At 41.2% G+C, this 25228-nt stretch overlaps 1 protein-coding gene across 2 annotated transcripts; it reads right to left on the bottom strand.

The window, feature by feature from the left end:
• Positions 1-269: 269 nt before the first annotated feature.
• Positions 270-9699, bottom strand: bnip4 (BCL2 interacting protein 4). 2 transcript variants are annotated; one of them, XM_064932522.1, is made up of 6 exons: positions 9470-9699; positions 8912-9071; positions 5402-5462; positions 5081-5214; positions 1156-1305; positions 270-843 (listed from the first exon to the last, which is right to left on the bottom strand). In XM_064932522.1, exons 1-6 carry the CDS (start codon positions 9510-9512, stop codon positions 801-803), a joined length of 591 nt encoding a protein of 196 aa, XP_064788594.1. In that variant the 5' UTR covers positions 9513-9699; the 3' UTR covers positions 270-800. The 2 variants fall into 2 exon arrangements, with proteins under 2 accessions (XP_064788594.1, XP_064788595.1); XM_064932523.1 differs by having other exon boundaries at positions 5108-5214; positions 9470-9697.
• Between the last annotated feature and the right edge of the window lie 15529 nt (positions 9700-25228).

The raw sequence follows: 25228 nt of genomic DNA, 5'->3' as shown, positions 1-25228 counted from the left end.
GACAAAGAGCTTTTTTATAAAAAGAAAAGTTGGGACATCTGAAAAGGGCCTGAAATACAGGATGCAAACAAGTGTCTGTCCTGAGCTCATCAGCAGGGGAAACTGAGGGCTCAGTTGATAATGTTGCAAGTTTGCTAGCTGAATCCAGTCAATATAATGTTGCATGTTTGCTAGCAAAAGCTCAAGACAGACATAAGAGAGATGAATGCAATTGAAAGAACCTGAACCAACCACTGGTATAAACCATGACAGAGTGGTGAGGGTGTTCATTTAATTTGGAATAAGTTTTTATTTTCATCTTTACCACTGTAACAGTACACAATAGAATTTTAAACAAATAGGAAAATAGGTTAGAGACCCCCCAAAAGTTGGACTTTGTTGCAATTCACACCCTGCCTTTCACATGTTGCATGAAATGTATTAACCCCAGCTTTTTTCAAAGAAAATGAGTGCAGGAAATTATTTCACAATTAATATTCATTCACATTAATCATTCCCTTAAGAGTAACAAACAGGCAAAACACAAACACAATATGCTTAAGAAAATGAGAAACAATGCCAATTGGCAGCAGTTCAATATAAAACAACATTCTAAAATAGCGAGAGGAACATGGCAGCACAAATCAGTTCCTGATTCAAGGCATTTCTGGGAGAAAGAAACAGTCACAGCATTCAGAAGACAAGATGAGGCAATCAGCTAAAATGGAGAATGCTACATCAACCACTTCTCCTTGGATTCTGAAGTTGCCCCCATTTGAAGGCATGCCAGCTGTATGAGTCAGAGGTGTCATAATGCAGCATCAGCAGTTGCTGTATGTGCTGAGGCGCCTCCCAATGTATATCCTGAGAAGAAGAACAGAATAGCAAGGGCCATTCAAAATATTATTTTGATTCAAGTAAAAATGTATCATGGCGACTCTGAAATATCTATCCATGGCCAGCGGCAAGCTTTCACAAAGCCTACATTTCCTCAACAGGTTAATGTTTGCTTTATTGTATTACAACTCTCAAAAGGCATTTAGCTAAAATACAAAACAATTCGACACCCATCTGGGGCACCATACTTTTAGTAATAGTAAAAGGCAGCTTTTAAAGTATTCAATAGACTGCATGTATTTGTACTGTGTTTAAGTTACAAAATGCTCAGTCCCTTACCCCAGGCCAACTGCGAGTATATGAGAAATGAATAATGAAGGAAGGAAAAGCTTGAGGAAGTCAGGGGAGAGAACTCCTCCTTTCTTCATGACGTTGGTCTTCCTGATGCTGAGCGAGGCTGAGCGCCTGGGGTGTTTCAGCAGAAACTCCCTACAGAAATACAACACAGTTACAACTGGGTTAATAAATCTTATCTTAAATCAGTGATTACAGGTATTTTTCTGCTGTTGAAAGTCTTGGGTGGGCCGCCTAAGTCTAAACAGTGGGTATGGAAAAATCCTTTCGGTGTAAAATTAAACGACTAAAACCAGAAATATAGTGCCTTCAGAAAGTACTCTGACTTTTTCCACATTTTGTTACGTTACAACCGGATTCTAAAATTGATTAAATAAAATAAAAATCCTCTGCAATCTACACACAATACCTCACAATGACAAAGTGAAAACAGGTTTGAACATCTCTGGAGAGACCCGAAAATAGCTGTGCAGCAACACCTGACAGAGCTCGAGTACAACCTGACAGAACTCGAGAGAATCTGCAGAGAAGAATGGGAGAAACTCCCCAAATACAGGTGTGCCAAGCTTGTAGCGTCATACCCAAGACAGAGGCTGTAATCGCTGCCAAAGGTGCTTCAACAAAGTACCGAGCCAAGGGTCTGAATTTATTTTTTTATTTGTTACCTTTATTTAAATAATTCTGTAAATGAATATTTCAGTTTTTTTAATAAATGAGCAAAAATGTCTAAAAACCTGTTTTTACTTTGTTATTATTCGGTATTGTATGTAGATTGATGAGGGGAAAAAATGATTGAATACATTTTTGAATACGGCTGTAACCTAACAAAATGTGGGAAAAGTCGTCTCGGACCGGTAAACGTGCCAATATATCCTCCAAACACAGACTTCGAGAGCATTATCACTTTTATACAACGGGTTACCAACATTTTCAAATAATGATTTACATATTTCCATTAAAAGCGTTATTTTGATTAATGTATTCATACTATTTCATCCTTCCACAAGATATAGTCCCGATACAAATCTAGGGTTGCTACCCAAGCCGACTGGTCGTTCGTTCTATCGGTTCGTTTGCAATAGACACAACAGTCGTTCAGTACTTAATGTACGACGGACACAACCCAGTCGTTCGTTCTAAATGTTCCATTGCCATACTGGCTGGCAACATTCTTATCCCTTTCTTGCTAGCTAGCCAACTACGACTAAATTATAGTCACGTCAAAAAGTGCAGCCAGAATAACCGCTAAGTAAATGCATTTGCGTTTGTTTAAGCTGTTTTCTAGTGACATTTATATGGATCCATCCACAACAATGAGCTAATGGTGAACAATGTTGCCCGGCATACACAACCACTTCAAACTGAAGCTGGAAAGAAATCAAACTAGCTGCAATTCGTATTGCTTGACCTGTTTTCTATATATACACACACAGTGCCTTGCGAAAGTATTCGGCCCCCTTGAACTTTGCGACCTTTTGCCACATTTCAGGCTTCAAACATAAAGATATAAAACTATTTTTTTGTGAAGAATCAACAAGTGGGACATAATCATGAACTGGAACGACATTTATTGGATATTTCAAACTTTTTTAACAAATCAAAAACTGAAAAATTGGGCGTGCAAAATTATTCAGCCCCTTTACTTTCAGTGCAGCAAACTCTCTCCAGAAGTTCAGTGAGGATCTCTGAATGATCCAATGTTGATCACCTAAATGACTAATGATGATAAATACAATCCACCTGTGTGTAATCAAGTCTCCGTATAAATGCACCTGCACTGTGATAGTCTCAGAGGTCCGTTAAAAGCGCAGAGAGTATCATGGAGAACAAGGAACACACCAGGCAGGTCCGAGATACTGTTGTGAAGAAGATTAAAGCCGGATTTGGATACAAAAAGATTTCCCAAGCTTTAAACATCCCAAGGAGCACTGTGCAAGCGATAATATTGAAATGGAAGGAGTATCAGACCACTGCAAATCTACCAAGACCTGTCCCTCTGAACTTTCAGCTCATACAAGGAGAAGACTGATCAGAGATGCAGCCAAGAGGCCCATGATCACTCTGGATGAACTGCAGAGATCTACAGCTGAGGTGGGAGACTCTGTCCATAGGACAACAATCAATCATATATTGCACAAATCTGGCCTTTATGGAAGAGTGGCAAGAAGAAAGCCATTTCTTAAAGATATCCATAAAAAGTGTCGTTTAAAGTTTGCCACAAGCCACCTGGGAGACACACCAAACATGTGGAAGAAGGTGCTCTGGTCAGATGAAACCAAACTTTTTGGCAACAATGCAAAACGTTATGTTTGGCGTAAAAGCAACACAGCTCATCACCCTGAACACACCATACCCACTGTCAAACATGGTGGTGGCAGCATCATGGTTTGGGCCTGCTTTTCTTCAGCAGGGACAGGGAAGATGGTTAAAATTGATGGGAAGATGGATGGAGCCAAATACAGGACCATTCTGGAAGAAAACCTGATGGAGTCTGCAAAAGACCTGAGACTGGGACGGAGATTTGTCTTCCAACAAGACAATGATCCAAAACATAAAGCAAAATCTACAATGGACTGGTTCAAAAATAAACATATCCAGGTGTTAGAATGGCCAAGTCAAAGTCCAGACCTGAATCCAATCGAGAATCTGTGGAAAGAACTGAAAACTGCTGTTCACAAATGCTCTCCATCCAACCTCACTGAGCTCGAGCTGTTTTGCAAGGAGGAATGGGAAAAAATTTCAGTCTCTCGATGTGCAAAACTGATAGAGACATACCCCAAGCGACTTACAGCTGTAATCGCAGCAAAAGGTGGCGCTACAAAGTATTAACTTAAGGGGGCTGAATAATTTTGCACGCCCAATTTTTCAGTTTTTGATTTGTTAAAAAAGTTTGAAATATCCAATAAATGTCCTTCCACTTCATGATTGTGTCCCACTTGTTGTTGATTCTTCACAAAAAAATACAGTTTTATATCTTTATGTTTGAAGCCTGAAATGTGGCAAAAGGTCGCAAAGTTCAAGGGGGCCGAATACTTTCGCAAGGCACTGTATGTATATATATATATATATATATATATATATATATATATATATATAAAGTATGCTGATTCATGATTTCTACTGGCTGAGAAATGCTGCCTGTCTGTCTCATCCCTGACATGTTCATTAATACAGGACAGCTGGAGATGTAATTTGAATATTGAAACAATGTTGCAAATGTCAGAGACAGACAGCAAGGTTTATACAAATCTCCACAGTTGAAAACTAAATGTTAGACTAAAATAAATGTGAGAATGTTTAAATGCTTTTTATAGTGGAGATCAAGTTGATAAACTGCCTGGCTGGGCTGATGAGACTATGGATTGCACAGGAAATGTTAACTCATAGATTTAGCAGGTGATAACTTGTGGAATAGACACCAGCTGGAATGCGGTTTTAACCAATCAGCATTCATGATTAGATCCACTCATTGTATAAAGATTATGGACAATTATTTGTTTATATATAATATAATCTTTGAGAATTTACAAATCAACAAAATAAAAGCTAGACAGTCAGGGAAAATTGAAAATTCCCAAAACAATGACTTTAGCAGTAATGATTTTGTTATTATGTTTGAGCGAAAGAATACAGCATTAGCCATGGCAAAATGCATATAGTTGCAGGAAATTAGCTTTAAAACAGCAAGATTTTTTTCTCAGCTCAATGTTAGAATATGTATAATTGCAGGACATTTACAACATTTTCTCGCAGCTGCATGTCAAAATGTGTAGAATTACAGGAAGTTTATTTTAAAATAAGTCTCTCAGCCACTAAGACCTTTAAAATGATCTATACAATTCAGCCGTGCCGAAATGTTCTCTCTCTACATTCAATTTCTATCTTCAACATTATAAACATTGGGCCCTACTGTATATAATTACGAGGTACTATGCACTTTGGTGGGTTGTTCTCAGGACGACTGGACCAGTCCCAGATCCAGCCAGCATTCTTCTTCAGTAGATTCTCTACTTCCTGAATTCTTTCTTGGTTATCTTCCTCAGACTGAAATCAATTAAGAAATTCCTTAGTAAAACCCCTTTCCACATTATAATCACAAACATGTTTGTACTATTCACCTAATGTAAAGTCTGGTATTATCATGAATTATTACCTTCTGAACATCACAATACATTACATATCAGAGATCAACAGAAGACAACCTTACAACCCCTAAGGACCACGTATTTACCTGTGAACTGTTTCCCTCTGAGCCTCTAAACAGAAGAAGAGGAGTCTGTGACCTAAGTGGACTGGAAAGATAGACAATAAAGATGACTCAAGATGACTTAAGACATCCCTAGAACTTTTGAAATGTGTATTAGGTCATCTGCTAAGAAAGAGCATTATAAATGACATAATCCTTATCTCCACATTCTCAGGCCTTGAACAGAAAAACCAAGGCTTTGCCTGGAAACCATATGTTGAAATGAATTGAATTATACAAGGGGCAAAAACGAGCATTTTAATAAGGAAAGCTTCCTCTCACAACCTCTACAAGCCAAAATGTTGAATAAAATTACATTTTAATATACCTTACTGGTTTGCGGAAGGAATATGAGTCAATATATCCACTAAGATGGCGCCGAAGAGGATGGCTGATATTTTACATGCTCCTGACCAAATTGTGCTATTTTGTTTGTTTTTTTACGTTGTTTGTAACTTATTTTGTACATAAGTTTGCTACTACGTCTCTTATGACCGAAAATAGCTTCTGGACATCAGAACAGCGATTACTCACCACGAAATGGAAGAAGCTTTTTCCTTTAACGAGTCCGACGAGAAGGATACACTGCTCTCCCGAGAACAGGCCCAAATCCCTGTCATTTGAAATCTGCCCTAATTAATCGGCCATTCCGATTAATCGGTCAACCTCTAGTACTTAGTGCCAGCATCGGTCTGTTTTGGTTAATAGACGGCTACGAATAATATAGATGAGAACTCTCTTGGTAGATAGAGTGGTCTACAGCTTATCGTAAGGTACTCTACCTCAGGCGAGCAATACCTCGACACCACTTTAATATTACACATCGAGCACCAGCTGTTATTGACAAAAAGACACACACCCCCACCCCTCGTCTTACCAGACGTAACATCTCTGTTCTGCCAGTGCATGAAAAATACCACCAGCTCTATATTATCCGTGTCGTCGTTCAGCCACGACTCCGTCATATCTCAGCTCACTGGTCACCATAGCAGCACGCGCTCAAGCAGGTATATCTCACTGGTCACCCCCTAAGGGGGTTCTCTGCTGCCAATGACTGGAACGAACTGCAAAAATCACTGAAGCTGGAGACTCATATCTCCGTCACTAACTGACAGCACCAGCTGTCAGAGCAACTCACAGATCACTGCACATAGCCCATTTGTAAATAGCCCATCCAACTAACTCATCCCCATACTGTTAATTATTTTTTTACTGTATGTTTGTTTATTCCATGTGTAAATCTGTGTTGGTGTTTGTGTTGCACTGCTTTGCTTTATCTTGGCCAGGTCGCAGTTGTAAATGAGAACTTGTTCTCAACTAGCCTACCTGGTTAAATAAAAATAATAATAAAAAATGACCGCTGCAGCTGTACACAGCCCATCTATCAGTAAGCTGCTCTGACAGCCGATGCATGAAGTTAGTGAGGGAGATCTAAGTCTCCAACCTCAGTGAGGCCTTTAAACAGGTCAACATTCACAAAATCGCGGGGCCAGATGGAATACCAGGACATTTTCAACCTCTCCCTGACTGAGTCTGTAATACCTACATATTTCAAGCAGACCACCAAATTCCCTGTGCCCAATTAAGCGAAGGTAACCTGCCTAAATGATTACCGACCCGTAGCACTCACATTGGTAGCCATGAAGTGCTTTGAAAGGCTGGTCATGGCTCACATCAACAGCCTCCTCCCGGATACCCTAGACCCACTCCAATTTGAATACCGCCCCAACAGATCCACGGATGACGCAATCTCAAACACACTCCACACTGCCCTTTCCCACCTGGACAAAAGGAACACCTATGTGAGAATGCTGTTCATTGACTACAGCTCAGCGTTCAAAACCATAGTGCCCACGAAGCTCATCACTAAGCTAAGGACCCTGGGACTAAACACCTCCCCCTGCAACTGGATCCTGGACTTCCTGATGGGCCTCCCTCAGGTGGTAAGGGTAGTAGGCAACAACACGTCTGTCACGCTGATCCTCAACACTGGGGCCCCTCAGAGGTGTACTTAGTCCACTCCTGTACTCTCTGTTCACTCACGACTGCGTGGCCAAACACGATTCCAACACCATAAGTTTGCTGACGACACAACAGTGGTAGGCCTGATCACCGACAATGATGAGAAGGGCCTATAAGGAGGATGTCAGAGACCTGGCAGTGTGGTGCCACGACAACAAACTCTCCCTCAATGTGAGCAAGACAAAGGAGTTGATCGTGGACACAGGAAAAGGCGGGCTGAACATTAACATCAATGGGGCTGTTGTGGAGTGGGTCGAGAGCTTCAAGTTCCTTGGTGTCCACATCACCAAAGAACTATCATGGTCCAAACACACCAAGACAGTTGTGAAGAGGGCACGACAAAACCCTTTCCCCCTCAGGAGACTGAAAAGATTTGGCATGGGTCCCCAGATCCTCAAGAAGTTCTACAGCTGCACCATTGAGAGCATCCTGACCGTTTGCATCACCGCCTGGTATGGCAACTGCTCGGCATCTGACCGTACGGTGCTCCAGGGGGTAGCGCGTACGGCCCAGTACATCACTGGGACCAAGCTTCCTGTCATCCAGGACCTATACAATAGGCGGTGTCAGAGGAAAGCCCATAAAATTGTCAAGTGGCTCCAGTCACCCAAGTCAGACTTTTTTCTCTGCTACCGCACGGCAAGCGGTTCCAGAGCTCCAAGTCCTGGTCCAAAACACTCCTTAACAGCTTCTACCCCAAGCCATAAGACTGCTGAACAATTAATAAAATGGCCACCGGACTATTACATTGACCCCCCCAATTGTTTTGTACACTGCTGCTACTTGCTGTTTATTATCTATGCATAGTCACTTCACCCCTACCTACATGTACAATTACCTCAACTAACCTGTACTTCCGCACACTGACTCGGAAAATAGCCTTGTTTTTGTTATGTTATTAGGTTACTTTTCATAAATTTTTTATTTAATTTTTACTTTAGTTTATTTGGTAAATATTGTCTTAACTCTTGAACTGCACTGTTGGTTAAAGGCTTGTAAGTAAGCATTTCACGGTAAGGTCTACACTTGTTGTATTCGGCGCATGTGACAAATAAAGTTTGATTTGATTTAGAAAAGTATAATTACATAAAGTTTTCAAAGAGATGGTATAGTGCAGTTCAGAATTATATAACCTGAAGCATGTGCCCAAGATAAAAATAGGTGTTTACACAGTTCTGCACATGCTTCAGATGATACAAATCTGAAAGCACTACCAGGGCTTTGAAAAGTGTATATAATTATACTCTCCTGTGGATATATTGTTTCACATTCCTACCCCCCAAAATGACCAACTGCACGGGCAACAGATAAAAGTAGTTTAAAATAGAACTGTATTCAACATTCTTGCTTGTAGAGGTCGTGAGAGGTAACTAGAAACACTCATTTCTGCCCGACATAGAATTCAATGCAATTCATCTTCGTGTTTCCTGGGAAACTAAGGCTCAGCACTGTAACCATTTCCTTTCCCCATACCTGTCACATTGTGAGCTTCCTCTCGAGGTACTCCTGCTTGACTCGTGTTGGGCGTCTAGTAGTAACTTCTCCAGGTCTACATCAAGAGCAGTTGTTGAGATCTGCTCCTGGCACACCTGACTCCCACTGCCGGTGTTATAGTGCAACTCCACCCAGGAACCTGAGGATACATATTACCCACAGATAGATAGAAACTAGTTTGGCAACTTACTAGTAACGTTAGCTAGATATTTTCCTTTGTCGTGTTTAGTGTTGAATCTTGCCAGTCAGGAATGAACAGAAGTATAACGTGATCCAATTCCGTGAGAAATATAACGTTTAATGTAGAACCATATTTATTAACAGTCATAGGTCTAGTTAGTTACGTTAGCTATTATTTGTCAGGCCTTAACAATATTCCCCTGACCTGACAATTCCAGTTGAGGCCAACATTAGCTGAACTTACGTTAGGTATATTAGTTAGTTTGTTAGTCAGCTATACAGACTTACATAAAAATGATGTGGCCAGCTAACGTTAGCTAAAAAATAGCGTATTTGATGTTTAGTTTCTGTACTGACCCTGCAAGCTCTCCTCATACGGAATTTCCTTCTGAAGCGACATGTTTATTTAAAACGCGTTCGAATCAACCCATAGAGCTCTGTCGACGAACTATAAAAACGTTTGGTCTTATTTTAATCGATCACACGAGTAAGCACTAGAAGTTGTTGTGCAACACTACCAGGCAGCAGGAAAACAATTATAACGAAATCTTTTGTTGACATGGGCCAAGTGAAATGTGATTGGCTAGTACTTATCGGCTGTCGTTGGTGAACATCACGCATGCGCTGCTCACATGTACACTCTGGTCAGAGGAAGAGGTAAAGAGAAAATTCGTCTCCCTCCAGCAGGTGGCGTTTTCCGACCCAGGAATCGATTATTTTTTGTATGGCGGTCAATGAGAGTCAAATTTGGTCAACAAAAAAACGAGTGGCTTATTTACTGTGTCAGGTTAATTTGATTGAATATACGTTCCGTAATGCTTAGGTTGTTACGAATGCACTGATATAAGTAGGACACGTGACATCCCCGCAATGTTAAGGGAAAAAAACACTATATCGGAGTTGTGTCGAGATGGCTATGCATATTCATAACATGAGGCTGTGGTAGCATAGCATCTCTCTCCATTGATACAAATGATTGACGTTAACAACCTTATCGAATATTCAACTATTAAAATAATGAGATGTATCTACCAATCCAAAGAAATGATAGCTAGACAGCCCGCTGTGCTGCTTTGTGGACAACTCATCCAACTGTTAGGGCAGAAAGACAATTATCTTGACATTATATCCATAATATTTGTTTAGGTACTAGCCTTGGAGCTGGTCGTCACTAGTTACAACAGCCACAAAGTCACAAACCCCACTTACTCCAAATGCCCTATGCACTCTCCTGGCCCCATACACTAAGTCCGAATTTGTCCTGCTAGGTGACCTAAACTGGGACATGTTCAAATCACCTGTTGAAGTCCTAAAGCAATGGGACTCCCTAAATCTTTTTCAGATTACTACAAATCCCACAAGATAACTCCGAAAAACCCAGAAAAGTTTACTCTCCTTGATGTTATCCACACAAATAATCCTGACAGGTATCAGTCTGGTGTTTTTTGTAATGACCTTAGTGATCCATGTTTTACAGCCTGTGTTTGTAATGGCTGCTCAGTGAAACAACCTGTCCTGATTTGTCATAGACGCTTGCTAAAAAACTTTAATGAGCAAGCTTTCCTTCATGATCTGGCCTCTGTAAATTGGTATTGAATCAGCTTGAACCTTCTTTTTTTATATTTTCAGTGGTATTGTTGACAAATACGCCCCCATAAAGAAAATTATAATTAAAAACAGGTTCAGTCCCTGGTTCGACCGCGATCTGGCAGAGTTACACCACCTCAAGAAAATCCATTTGGACTAAAGGCTCGGCACACGCATACTCAGGCTGACTGGCTCTAGTTCAGGCAAATGAGAAATAAGTGCACTCAGGCTATCCGGAAGACCAAAAATGTGTTACTTTAAGGAGCAGTTCTCTCTCTGTGGGTCTAACCCCAATAAGTTCTGGAAAACGGTTAAAGACCTGGAGAATAAACCCTCCTCCTCACAGCTGCCCATGTCCCTTAATGTCGATGATGTGGTTGTTACTGACAAGGAGCACATGGCTGAGCTCTTTAATCACCACTTCATTAAGTCAGGATTCCAATTTGACTCAGTCATGCCTCTTTGCCTGTCTAACATTTACTCATCTCCCACCCCTTCCAATGTGACTAGTCCCGATGCTCCTCCCTCTTTTACCCCTGCCCCAATGCAACGTTTCTCCCTGCAGGCAGTCACTGAGTCCAAGGTGCTAAAGGAGGTCCTTAAACTTGACCCCCAAAAAACATCTGGGTCAGATGGTTTAAAGACCCTTTCTTCTTTAAGGTTGCTGCCCCTATCATCGCCAAGCCTATCTCTGACCTTTTTAACCTCTCTCTCCTCTCTGGGGAGGTTCCCATTGCTTGGAAGGCAGCAACTGTGCATCCTTTATTTAAAGGAGGCGATCAAGCTGATCCTAAATGTTATAGGCCAATTTCTATTTTGCCCTGTTTATCAAAAGTGTTGGAAACACTTGTCAATAATCAACTGACTGGCTTTCTTGATGTCTATAGTATTCTCTCTGGTATGCAATCTGGTTTCCACTCAGGTTATGGATGTGTCACTGCAACCTGAAAGGTCCTAAATGATGCCACCATTGCCCTTGATTCTAAGCAATGTTATGCTGCTATTTTTATTGACTTGGCCAAAGCTTTTGATATGGTAGACCATTCCATTCTTGTGGGCAGGCTAAAGAGTATTGGTGTCTCTGAGGGGTCTTTGGCCTGGTTTGCTAACTACCTCTCTCAAAGAGTGCAGTGTACTGTATAAAGTCAGAACATCTGCTGTCTCAGCCACTGCCTGTCACCAAGGGAGTACCCCAAGGCTCGATCCTAAGCCCCACGCTCTTCTCAATTTACATCAACAACATAGCTCAGGCAGTAGTAAGCACTCTCATCCATTTATATGCAGATGATACAGTCTTAAATACAGCTGGCCCCTCCCCGGATTTTCTGTTAAAAACTCTACAACAAAGCTTTCTTAGTGCCCAACAAGCTTTCTCTGCCAGTGACCTTGTTTTGAACACCTCCAAAACAAAGGTCATGTGGTTTGGTAAGAAGGAGAGCCGGTGTGATTACTACGTCTGAGGGTTTAGAGCTTGAGTGTAACGGTTTTCTTGAGTTGAAGGAGAGGCGGACCAAAACGCAGCGTGGTTATTATTCATGGTTCTTTAATAAAGAAACTATACATGAATAGAAAACCTAAACAACCTATCTGGTGAAAACAAACACAGAGACAGAACAATCACCCACAAAACCCAACACCAAACAGGCTACCTAAATATGGTTCCCAATCAGAGACAATAACTAACACCTGCCTCTGATTGAGAACCATATCAGGCCAAACACAGAAACAGACAAACTAGACACACAACATAGAATGCCCACTCAGATCACACCCTGACCAAACAAAACATAGAAACATACAAAGCAAACTATGGTCAGGGTGTGCACCTCTTTCACCCCAGCTGCCAAACTAACACTGATTCAGATGACCATCCTACCCATGCTAGATTACGGAGACATAATTTATAGATCGGCAGGTAAGGGTGCTCTCGAGCGGCTAGATGTTATTTACCATTTGGCCATCAGATTTGCCACCAATGCTCCTTATAGGACACATCACTGCACTCTTATACTCCTCTGTAAACTGGTAATCTCTGTATACCCGTCACAAGACCCACTGGTTGATTATTATTTATAAAACCCTCTTAGGCCTTACTCCCCCCTATCTGAGATACCTACAGCAACCCTCATCCTCCACATACAACATCCATTCTGTCAGTCACATTCTGTTAAAGGTCCCCAAAGCACACACATCCCTGGGTCGCTCCTCTTTTCAGTTCACTGCAGCTAGTGACTGGAAAGAGCTGCAAAAGACACTCAAACTGGGCAGTTTTATCTCCATCTCTCCATTCAATGACTCAATCATGGACACTCTTACTGACTTCGTGTGATATATTGTTGTCTCTACCTTCTTGCTCTTTGTGCTGTTGTCTGTGCCCAATACTGTTTGTACCATGTTTGGTGCTGCTACCATGTTGTGCTGCTGCCATGTTGTATTTCTACCATGTTGTTGTCATGTGTTGCTGTTATGCTATGTTGTTGTCTTAGGTCTCTCTTTATGTAGTGTTGTGTTGTCTCTCTTGTTGGGATCTGTGTTTTGTCCTATATTTTTTATTTTGAATCCCAGCCCCGGTCCCCACAGGAGGCCTTTTGACTTTTGGTAGGCCATCAAATCAAATCAAATTGTATTTGTAAACAAGAATGTGTTCTTAACTGATTTGCCTAGTGAAACAAAGGTTAAATAAAATAAATTATTACAAAAATTTGCTTTAAGTCTCAGAGCTTGATCAGATTCAATAGCAGCTTCAGAGGCTGTTAAGTCAGGATGAAATCAAATTATTTTTGTCACATGCACTGAATACAACAGGTGTAGACCTTACCGTGAAATACTTACTTACAAGCCCTTAACAACAATGCAGTTCAAGAAATACAGTTAAGAAAATATTTACTAATAAACTAAAGTCATTTTTTAAATAAAAAGTAACTCTATAAATGAACAATGACGAGGCTATTTACAGGAGGTACCGGTATTGGGGGCAGGTTAGTCGAGGTAATTTGTACATGTAGTTAGGGGTAAAGTGACTATGCATAGATAATAAACAGTGAGTAGCAGCAGTGTAAAAACAAAGGGGGGGGGGGGTCTATGTAAATAGTCCGGGTGGCCATTTGATTACTTGTTCAGCAGTCTTATGGCTTGGGGGTAGAAGCTGTTAAGGAGTGTTTTGGACCTAGACTTTGAGCTCTGGTACCGCTTGCCGGGCGATAGCGGAGAGAACAGTCTATGACTTGGGTGACTGGAGTCTTTGACAATTTTGTTGGCCTTCCTCTAACACTGCCTAGGAAATAGGTCCTGGATGGCAGGAAGCTTGGCCCCAGTAATGTACTGGGCCGTACACACTACACTCTGTAGCGGCTTACGGTCGACTGCCGAGCAGTTGCGGTCAGGATGCTCTCAATGCTCTCGATGGTGCAGCTGTAGAATTTTTTCAGGATCTGGGGATCCATGCCAAATCTTTTCAGCTTCCTGAGGGGGAAAAGGTGTTGTCGTCCCCTCTTCATGATTGCCTTGGTGTGTTTGGACCATGATAGGGTGTTGGTGATGAGGATACCAAGGAACTTGAAATTCTTGACCCGCTTCACTACAGCCCCGTTGATGTGAATGGGGGCATGTTTGGCCCTCCGTTTCCTGTTGTCCACAATCAGCTTCTTTGTCTTGCTCACATTGAGGGAGGGGTTGTTGTCCTAGCACCCCACTGCTAGGGGGACTAAGCACGCACACCTGAGAGGCCCCAGTGTTGAAAATCAGCGCGGAAGATGTGATGTTGCCTACACTTACTACCTGGGGGAGGCCCGTCAGGAAGTCCAGGATCCAGTTGCAGAGGGAGGTGTTTAGTCCCAGGGCCCTTAGTAGGGATGCACCGATATTACATTTTTGTCCGATACCGATATCCTATATTTTCCTTGCCAAAAATAAACAATGCCGATAACCGATATTTAACATTTTAGCTGCCTTCTAAGCATTCTAGTACAGTTAAATAGTTGAAACACACACACACACACCAAAAAGTTATTTTGTTGACATTTACGTATTTCCTCATTACCAGTAAAACATAATCAAAACCTGTTTCTTTCACTTACTTGCTGTGCTATTTCGTTGTTTATTTGTTCAGTCTCAACCAGGATTTCATCATACATGTCAAGCAGTGAGGTTTCAGCTCTGTCTGTCTGTGGCCTCTCTTCCTTAGTGCGCACTGTCACTGTGTCCGTTTCCATCTTGTCCAGCTATCTAACATTTCACGTAAACCCTGTTTTTTTGTCTGCATCGAAGTAGCGGTCCTTGTACCTAGCATCGAGCATAGTGTTAACACAGTAAAGAGGCTCAGAGAGAATGCCACCGATTCTCTTGTTCACAGCCTCTTTTACAGTACTTTTGCAAGTTTTAACACCACGGTCTGTGTCGGCAGTTTTGTTGAACAGGCGTTTCAATGCCATGACAGAGGGTATCACGTCTGCTACAGAAGCAGTTGATGAGCTTTTATCTCGTGTCAGTTGTTCGAATGGAGCTAGGAGTTTGTTCATGTTTCCAAGTTTCAAACATGCTCTCGAATGCCTTTGAAATGGCAGCAGTGGTATGAGAACCATGAGCATGCAATACGGCTTTCCTCAGTACGGAATCCTTGTCGACCCACTGTGCTGTCAGACTCAGCATGCTCATGGGGCTGACATCGCTGGTCCAAATGTCAGTCGTGAAGCTAATTGCAGTGACGCCCATGGCAAGTAGCTCAATGATGTGCGTTTCAACAACACTGTGTAACTCCGGTTGGGCAAAATAGCGCCTACTTGGTAGTGTGTACTGGGGCTCGAGGTGCTCGACCAGTCGGCGAATGCCAACATCATCCACGACAGAGAACGGTTGATTGTCAAGGGAAATGAATTCCATTATCTTGGCGTTAATGGACTTTGCCTTTGAGTTGTCTTGCTGAAATTTTCTTACTCTTTCAAATGACTGCTCGACTCGAACTTGTTTAGTTGTTGGTGTGCGCTTAGCATTCTTCTGCTTTTGTTCTGTGTAGCGCTGTATTTTTCGTGGCGTCATTACGTCATCTACCTACGTTAAATAGGTATGCAAGTCAGCTTTGAAATCGGTTTTGCACATCGCCATTAAACTAGACATCGCGACGATGCCGATGTTGGCATTTTTAGCTAATATCATCCGATTCCGATATGCTTATTGATATATCGTGCATCCCTAGTCCTTAGCTTAGTGATGAGCTTTGTGAGCACTCTGCTGTTTAACATTGGGCTTTAGTTAGTGAACAGCATTCTCACATAGGTGTTCCTTTTGTCCAGATGGGAAAGGGCAGTGTGGAGTGCGTTTGAGATTACGTCATTTGTGGATCTGTTGGGGCGGTATGCGAATTGGAGTGGGCCTAGGGTTTCCGGGGTTATGGTCTTGATGTGAACCATGACCAGCCTTTCAAAGTGCTTCATGGCTATTGATGTGAGTCCTACGGGGCAGTAGTCATCTAGGCAGGTTACCTTCACTTTCCTGAGCACAGGGACTATGGTGGTCTGCTTGAAACATGTAGGTATTAGGGAGAGGTTGAAAATGTCAGTGAAGACATTTGCCAGTTCGTCCTTGCATGCCCCGAGTACACGTCCTGGCAATCCGCCTGGCCGTGCGGCCTTGTGAATGTTGACTTGTTTAAAGGTCTTGCCCACATCGGCTATGGAGAGCGTGATCACACAGTCATCCGGAACAGCTGGTACTCTCATGCATGCTTTAGTGTTGCTTTCCTTGAAGCAAGTATAAATGGCATTTAGCTTGTCTGGTAGGCTTGCTTCACTGGGCAGCTCTTGGCTGGGTTTCCCTTTGTAGTCTGTAATAGTTGTAAACCTTGCCACATCCGACGAGTGTCAGAGCCAGTGTAGTAGGATTCAATCTTAGTCCTATATTGAATGCTTTACCTGTTTTATGGTTAGTCTGAGGGCATAGCGGGATTTCTATAAGCGTCCTGATTAGTGTCCCATTCCTTGAAAGCGTCAGCTCTACCCTTTAGCTCGGTACGGATGTTGCCTGTAATCCAAGAATCAGGAGGATAGAATTATAGTCAACAAAATGCATTGTGAGCAATGATGTATCTTGTGGAAATACAGCAGTTTAGTCAAAGATTCTTATTGGTCTTGCACAAAACCCCATATGTAAATACTCAGTATCGTCTTTTCATGACTCTTCGGACAAGCGCATAGATACCATTTGGAATAATAGATTCACAATGTATATAAATAATTGTAATCCTTATATCTGGAAAAGAAGAGAAGAAGATTTGAAGAACATTGCCATAAGATTGGGCTCTTGAGTGGTGCAGCGGTCTAAGGCACTGCATCTCAATGCTAGAGGCGTCACTACAGACCCTGGTTCGATAAATACATCCTTCAAGGCAGTATTTTTGTCTTTCTGCAAGTGGCAGTGGAGGTCCATTGTAAATTCCTGGTCTTGGTGTCAAATTCTCTCCCTCTCTGTGTGACTTTTTGTTTTGATTAATGTCCTGAATGGACAGATAATTGTGCCTCAAGTCTGAAAGGCTCTGGAATAAAGACAAACTTAATTTGAACTACTTGTGAACTGTAGTTTTGTTTTCTTATCCTAGGGGGATAGGAAATATAGGGAGCTGACATTACAATTGGATGCCAGCTACCTCAAAGTACTGGTTCTTGGCAGGATAAGATGGCTGAAGTTGGGCTTTTTGCTTATTGGTGAGGACTAGCTTAATACAAATTGCCCCAAGATAGAAGCTGTTAGAATCAATAGTCATTGTAATGTGGACATGCTGTAAGGAGATAAGTTGATTGAAATTAAATTAGGCTATAACTTCAACCAATGGGCAACGTATCCTCATGCAAAGACTGTCCCTTTGGAGTGGGAAAGCTCACACTGGATCATTTGAATCCATTTATAAAAATATTTATTTCATTCCTCTCTGGGTGAAAATAAGATAATAGGATGAGAAAAATATAACACAGGTAATAAGATCCTTGAAGGCAGTTCAGTAGTTTTTCTGCAGATGGCAGTGAAGGTCTGTAGTAATTCCTGGATGCCCAACTCACGCTTTCTTTTGCTTATGAGACCTGTCTTGTTTCAAACTGCCTCTAAATCGGAAGCTGCCCAATGCACTGGACCTGACATTTCAACTTCAACACTCCTGGGAATTTATTGTGATGCACTAATCAATTCAGCTTCAGATTCCACATACTGTACCTGCATGTCCTCATTCTCTTTCTCTTTTCCCTATCTCTTCCACACTCACAGTTCAAAATGATATAACATGATATAGATAGAGCCATTAGGAATTCTCGCCAGTCCATAGATGGAAAGACTACTTTTGTCGCACTGCACCACAAAAATTACACTTCAAAGTTAGCATGGGAATTCACCAGCAAACCAGGGGATGCATCAAACAGATACATTTCACACCCGTATTACTATTATACATTCTCAGGAAAATGTATACCATATTATAGCCTGAAATCCAGTCTTTTTCCACTAACATTCCCTCCTTGTACTCTGTGTCATTTGTTTGGTACATGACAAGGAGTGACAAGCAGTGGAATGATAGCTAAACAGACTGGTACCCAGGCTAACTATTATGCATGGTGTGATTCTGTTGTTCAGATGGAATGGTGCAATGACTGCATGGTTAGAAGGTGCAATGCTTTGTGCTGAATCCCCTACAGTAAACGTATTGCAAAATAGGCAAATATATTCAGGGAAATCCACATGATCAAAATGACTATGGCCTCAACAGTAGGTGACTTTTTTGAAAGGTTACAGGAGATTAAAATATTTATCAAAGGATGGCATGATTTTTTAATCACTGAACCTCTTATACCATCATTCATCTGCAGCTCGTATGGAGTTTAAAAAAAACTGCTCTCCAAAATATACTTATTTTTTGGGTGCAAATTCTGAAAGTTATTTGACGTTAGATTGACCTCTGTGTGATGTAAAAACAGTCTTACAGTGGATGCAGTTATCCAGCCAAACAAGCCAGCCAGTCAAGATTCAGAGAGCTTGACATGTCACCCCATTTTATATGGAACCTATACTTCCTGTTATTTACCTTCTTCCTTGTCAGTGTTTAGGAATATATATATACTGGCAAAATTGAATGTGATCATACTGTAAATATCCAGAAAGAGACTAAATCGACACAAATATGAAAAGTGCATAGGAAGGACATATCGTTTTTTGTCTGAAGTTAGCACAGCAGATCTGATTTGTATCAGTTTTGGTATCTTTCAGTGTTTGCTCCAATGCTTGCACTCTTGGGGCCCGATTCAAACTTATGCCCCGTTCACATTAACTATATAATAAGGTTTTACTATATCATTTCTTCCATCCTAATGTATGAACTGAACACATCTCTTCCATCCTGAGATGTGCTGTCTGTTGCAGATCGTAATTCTCCCAAGTCGTCCTATAATAATGTGGAACATACTGTATGTTCCCGGCAGGCCCACACAGTTAGCCATTTTTGTAATTGTATCATTAAGTAACTAACTGTTTTAATCAACAGTATCCTAATGTATGAACTCAATACGTTAGATGAATGTAGAATGCACAGTAAAATACTGTACATTTGTTTTACTGCGCATTCTAAGACCTTCCTGTAATCTCAACAGTAAAACACTGTAAATTGCACAGTAAAATACAGCAAATGTGTTTTACAGTATTAATTATGGTGTATTGTGAGAAAATGTGGGCGGCGAAAGAGTCTCTGGCTCATTAACATATTTTAAGGTGTGCCTTGTAACGGGCTATATTTGTTGCACCCATGAGTGAGAAGGCTGTACCCCCACAGAATATAGTAATATAATGTTTTTTTTAGGAATTCTACAAACTTTGCCAATTGCTGCCAGTAATTGACTGTAACTCAGAATATAGTACCATACTGCATTTTTGGAATGCCAAATGCCTTTTGAATACTAGTGGGTATATGGTATTGTTGTTTCTATCCCATTAACATATTTTGAAGCATGTCTTGTAAGAGCCTATATTTCTTGCTCCTGTTTGAGAAAGTGCTGTACCAATTTAAGTGATATGTGGTAGTGGTACTCTAACAATAAAATGTTTAAAAGGGACAGATTAGAATTGCAGCAAGTCTCAAACTATTAATGGTTGAGTGGCTAGCCATGTCTTTTTGTTCTGTTTTGCTCTTTAGTCACAGTCAGTTTAGAAGCCCTTGTTAAGACTTAAAGTGCAAATGATATCAAACACCAAATATCAGTTGGTATGTTGTATTATAAACTGTGTGGTTCGAGCTCTGAATGCTGACTGGCTGACAGCCGTGGTATATCAGGCCATATACCACGGGTATGACAAAACATGTATTTTTACTGCTCTAAATACGTTGGTAACCAGTTTATGATAGCAATAAGGCACCTTGGTGGTTTGTGATATATGGCCAATATACCACGGCTAAGGGAAGTATCCAGGCACTCCGCAAACAGGTACAAAAGTATCTATATCCACAGTAAACGAGTCCTATATCGACATAACCTGAAAGGCCGCTCAGCAAGGAAGAAGCCATTGCTCCAAAACTGCCATAAAAAAGCCAGGCTACTGTTTGCAACTGCAAATGGGGACAAAGATCATACTTTTTGGAGAAATGTCCTCTGGTCTGATGAAACAAAAATAGAACTGTTTGGCCATAATGACCATTGTTATGTTTGATGTAAAAAGGGGGAGGCTTGCAAGCCGAAGAAAACCATCCCATCCGTGAAGCACGGGGGAGGCAGCATTATGTTGTGGGGGTATTTCGCTGCAGGAGGGACAGGTGCACTTCACAAAATAGATGGCATCATGAAGCAGGAAAATTATGTTGATATATTTAAAGCAACATCTGAAGACATCAGTCAGGAAGTTAAAGCTTGGTCGCAAATGGGTCTTCCAAATTGACAATGACCCCAAGCATACTTCCAAAGTTGTGGCAAAATGGCTGAAGGACAACAAAGTCAAGGTATTGGAGTGGTCATCACAAAGCCCTGACCTCAATCCTATAGAATATTTGTGGGCAGAACTGAAAAAGTGTGTGCGAGCAAGGAGGCCTACAAACCTGACTCAGTTATACCAGCTCTGTCAGGAAGAATGGGACAACATTCACCCAACTTATTGTGGGAAGCTTGTGGAAGGCTACCCGAAACGTTTGACCCAAGTTAAACAATTTAAAGGCAATGCTACCATATACTAATTGAGTGTATGTAAACTTCTGACCCACTGGGAATGTGATGAAAGAAATAAAAGCTGAAATAAATAATTCTCTCCACTATTATTCTGACATTTCATATCCTTAAAATAAAGTGGTGATCCTAACTGACCTAAGACTTTTTACTAGGATTAAATGTCAGGAACTGACACTGAGTTTAAATGTATTTGGCTAAGGTGTATGTAAACTTCCGACTTCAACTGTACATTTACTGGAGCATACTGTAAATGATGGTGCATTGTGGAGAAATATTGAGGGAGGAGAAAGAATTGCTGGGACATTAACATATTTTAAGGCTTGCTTTAAGTGCCTATATTTGTTGTACCTGTTAGTGAGAGTCCTGTACCAATTTAAGTGATATATGGTTGTAGGTCCATAAGAATGAAATGTCTGTAGGGAACAGATCAGACTGGTAGTGTGTCTTAAACATTTTAATGGTTAAATATTTACCCATGTCCATTTGATCTGTTTTGCCCTGTATTCACAGACAGTTTGGAAGCCTTTATTTAGGCCTCTACAAGTGCAAGTGATATAAAACATCAAGTATTCTTTAAAATGCAAATGCCTTTAGCCAACCTGCTTTCCCTAATCCCTTGTAATTACAGTAAAATACTGTAGAAATGATTGTCTTACAGTTTAATAGTCACTTTTAATGTATTATACTGCGCTTCATTGCTCTGGCATCAAGTTACTGTGAATATCTCAGTATATCAAAAGATAGCTTGTTGTCATTTTTTTGCTCCTTCTTCAAAGTAGCCATCCTTTGCCTTGATGACAGCTTTGCACACTCTTGGCATTCTCTCAAACAGCTTCATGAGGAATACTTTTCCAATAGTCTTTCAGGAGTTCCCAAATATGCTGAGCACTTGTTGGCTGCTTTTCCTTCCCTCTGTGCTCCAACTCATCCCAAACCATCTCAATTGGGTTGAGGTCGGGTGATTGTGGAGGCCATGTCATCTGATGCAGCACTCCATCACTCTCCTTGGTCAAATAGCCCTTACACAGCCTGGAGGTGTGTTTGTCCTGTTGAAAAACAAATGACAGTCCTACTGAGTGCAAACCAGATGGGATGGCATATCGCTGCAGAATGCTGTGGTAGCCATGCTGGTGGGAACCACACATGCAGAGATCATCCGTTCACCTACACTGCGTCTCACAAAGACAAGGCGGGTGGAACCAAAACTCTTAAATTTGGACTCATCAGACCAAAGGACAGATTTCTACCGGTCTAATGTCCATTGCTCGTGTTTCTTGGCCCAAGCAAGTCTCTTCTTCTTTTTGGTGTCCTTTAGTAGTAGTTTCTTTACAGCAATTCAACCACGAAGGCCTGATTCACGTGGTCTCCTCTGAACAGTTGATGTTGAGATGTGTCTGTTAGTTGACCTACGTATGTGAAGCATTTATTTGGGCTGTAATCTGAGGTGCAGTTAACTCCAATGAAGTTATCCTCTGGAGCAGAGGTAACTCTGGGTCTTCCGTTCCTGTGCCCGGTCCTCATGAGTGACGGTTTCATCGTAGCGCTTGATGGCTTTTGAGACTGCACATGAAGAAACTTTCAAAGTTCTTTAAATTTTCCGGATTGACTGAACTTCATGTCTTAATGTAATGATGGATTGTCATTTCTCTTTGCTTATTTGAGCTGTTCTTGCCATAATATGGACTTTGTCTTTTACCACCCCTACCTTGTAGAACTGATTGGCTCAAACGCATTAATAAGAAGGAAAGAAATTTCACAAATTAACTTTTAACAAAGCATACCTGTTAATTGAAATGCATTCCAGGTGACTACCTCATGAAGCTGGATGAGAGAATGCCAAGAGTGTGCAAAGCCGTCATCAAGGCAAAGGGTGGCTACTTTGAAGAATCTCAAATATAACATATATTTTGATTTAACACTTTTTTGGGGTGACTACATGATTCCATATATGTTATTTCATAGTTTTGATGTCTTCAATATTATTCTACAATGTAGAAAATAGTAAAAATAAAGAAAATGAGTAGGAATGAAATGAGTAGGTGTGTCCAAACTTATGACTGGTACTGAATGTACAGTATTTGTTGATTAATATACCTCTACTTTATGCTTTTTGTTAAGTTGTACAATTGTGTTTTTGTTTTTGTGCATTCTGCGCTTTGAAGATCATTCAAAAAACAAAACATGTTGTCCCATCTTATTGCAGGGAAGACCCCTCTCCCCATTCTGTTCCATCATCCTTTTCAGATCTGCTGGAAATGGATGACTCATTACTTTTTGACAAGATAGAGTGCCTTCCATCAAGTGAAGGACACACACACACACACACACACACACACACACACACACACACACAGAGAGAGAGAGACATTCTGACTTCCCAAATCCGCTGAGGACACGGAATATATCCAAATTCATTAGCATTCATGGTCTGTAGCTCCTGGATGTTCTTAGTTCTTTTAATCAAAATTACAACCAGGGGTATAACGAAGGCATGCGTCATGCATGGTCAGCTATGCATACATTACAATTAAAAGCTTTGGTTAAGCACCGTTTTTAACTGACACTAAAATGGTTGAATGTGAATGCATGTGTATTAATCTCAATTGCTCAAAGTGATGAGGAAATTGTGGAAGCAAAGACGGTAGCCTATTTGTTGAACCTTTGACTTGATAATTGCTGAAAGTAATGCTGTCATCACAGATAAGTTATGTTCATTTACATATGGATGTTACAGGTATGATCAAACAAGTATTACCTTTTAACCTATAACCCCTTTGATTTAGCGTCATTTTAACGCTGATTGTTGCTTTTATTCCCAGTTGCGAGAGCATTGCTACACATTCGCACACATACAGTTTTTACTCTGGATTTCCGTCACTGATTTATTTCCCACTCTAAGGTTCTCGAACATGGTCGCAATTTATGGCTGTGACACCAAGGCTGGTAAAAGTATGCTTTATAAGCTGCGTATGGCAGTGGTTCCCACTGCTTTCACATCGCTCTCAAGTCTGCCTCTCACTATTTCACCCTTCTATATAAGCCACAGTAAGTCACAGTGATTCTGGAAAATGTGACTGTGCTGTCTGAAACATTGCTGCTGTAGTCAGTGCCAGAGGGGGTTTCACGCAGTAGGGAGAGAGGGTCAAATACAATACTGAACAGGTTGAGGGAGGAGCGCCTGTAAGATTGAGAAAAAGTCTGAAACCAAGGCACAAAGTGTCAGAGCACATGCCAAGAATACTGAGAGGGTAAAGTGTACATAATCAAACAAAGATCCTGCAAGACCACAACAAAGAGGGGAATAGCTAGGCCTACTAGAAAAGCAAAAGGAAAAATTCTAACCACAAATAGGTGCGAAGTGGCATACAAAATCCAAGTCCAGGGACTTAAAAAGCCTAACTGGGCTCCTGAGAGGCGCAGTGGTCTAAGGCACTGCATCACAAAGCTTGAGGCGTCACTACAGACCCGGGTTCGATCCCAGGCTGTGTCACAACCAGCCGTGACCGGGAGTCCTATAGAGTAGCTCACAATTGGCCCAGCTTCGTTAGAGGAGGGTTTGGCCGGGGGGATTTTACTTGTCTCATTGTGTTCTTGTGGCAGGTGGGGTCCCTGCAGGCTGACGACGGTTGTCAGTTGAGCAGTGTTTCCTCTGACACGTTGGTTAAGCAGGCAGGTGTTAAGAAGTGTGGTTTGGCAGGTCATGTTTCGGAGGATGCATGACTTGACCTCTCCTGAGCCTGTTGCAGTGATGAGACAAGATTGTAATTGGATATCATGAAAAAGATGATCAAAAATTAAACTTAAGTTGGTTAAGTTAATTTTTAAATACACCCTGATGATGGTGTAAGCCTATAAACTGAGCAGAGTTGGGACAATTATTTAAATAAATTCAAAATAATGGCAATGAATTGAAAACATCATTCTCTTGGACCATCTCTCAAAAGACAGTTGAAGAAGTTGGTCTAGTTTTTTCTTATTTCTGATCTTTGAGTGGACATTTGTAGATAAGGGAACATGGGCATATAGATTTATTCATTTCAGTCTTTTCTTAGCATGAAGTCGGCTAGGCTATATTGTGTTGGGGATATTGCAATATTTTTCCTTGTGCAGGACATACAGCAACCGTACCTCGCTATTGCCAAACAGTACCCTATCTTTGCCAAGGGAATTGATTGTGTTTTTCTTGCCCTTGTACAGTGCATTGCCAATATTCTTGAGATTTACCAGACACAACATAGGATTATATATGGTACATTTTCTACACCTCTACCTCATTGAGTTGATTTTATTTTTTACAGGGACAGTGCACATTACGTTTCAGTAAAAGTGGCGGTTTTAGCCAGCCGGC

The sequence above is a fragment of the Oncorhynchus masou genome, chromosome 23 (genome assembly GCF_036934945.1).
Source record: "Oncorhynchus masou masou isolate Uvic2021 chromosome 23, UVic_Omas_1.1, whole genome shotgun sequence".
Taxonomy (NCBI): Eukaryota; Metazoa; Chordata; class Actinopteri; order Salmoniformes; family Salmonidae; genus Oncorhynchus; species Oncorhynchus masou.
The sequence above is the reverse complement of the archived record's forward strand: the minus strand, read 5'-3'. Positions and strand labels throughout refer to the sequence as shown.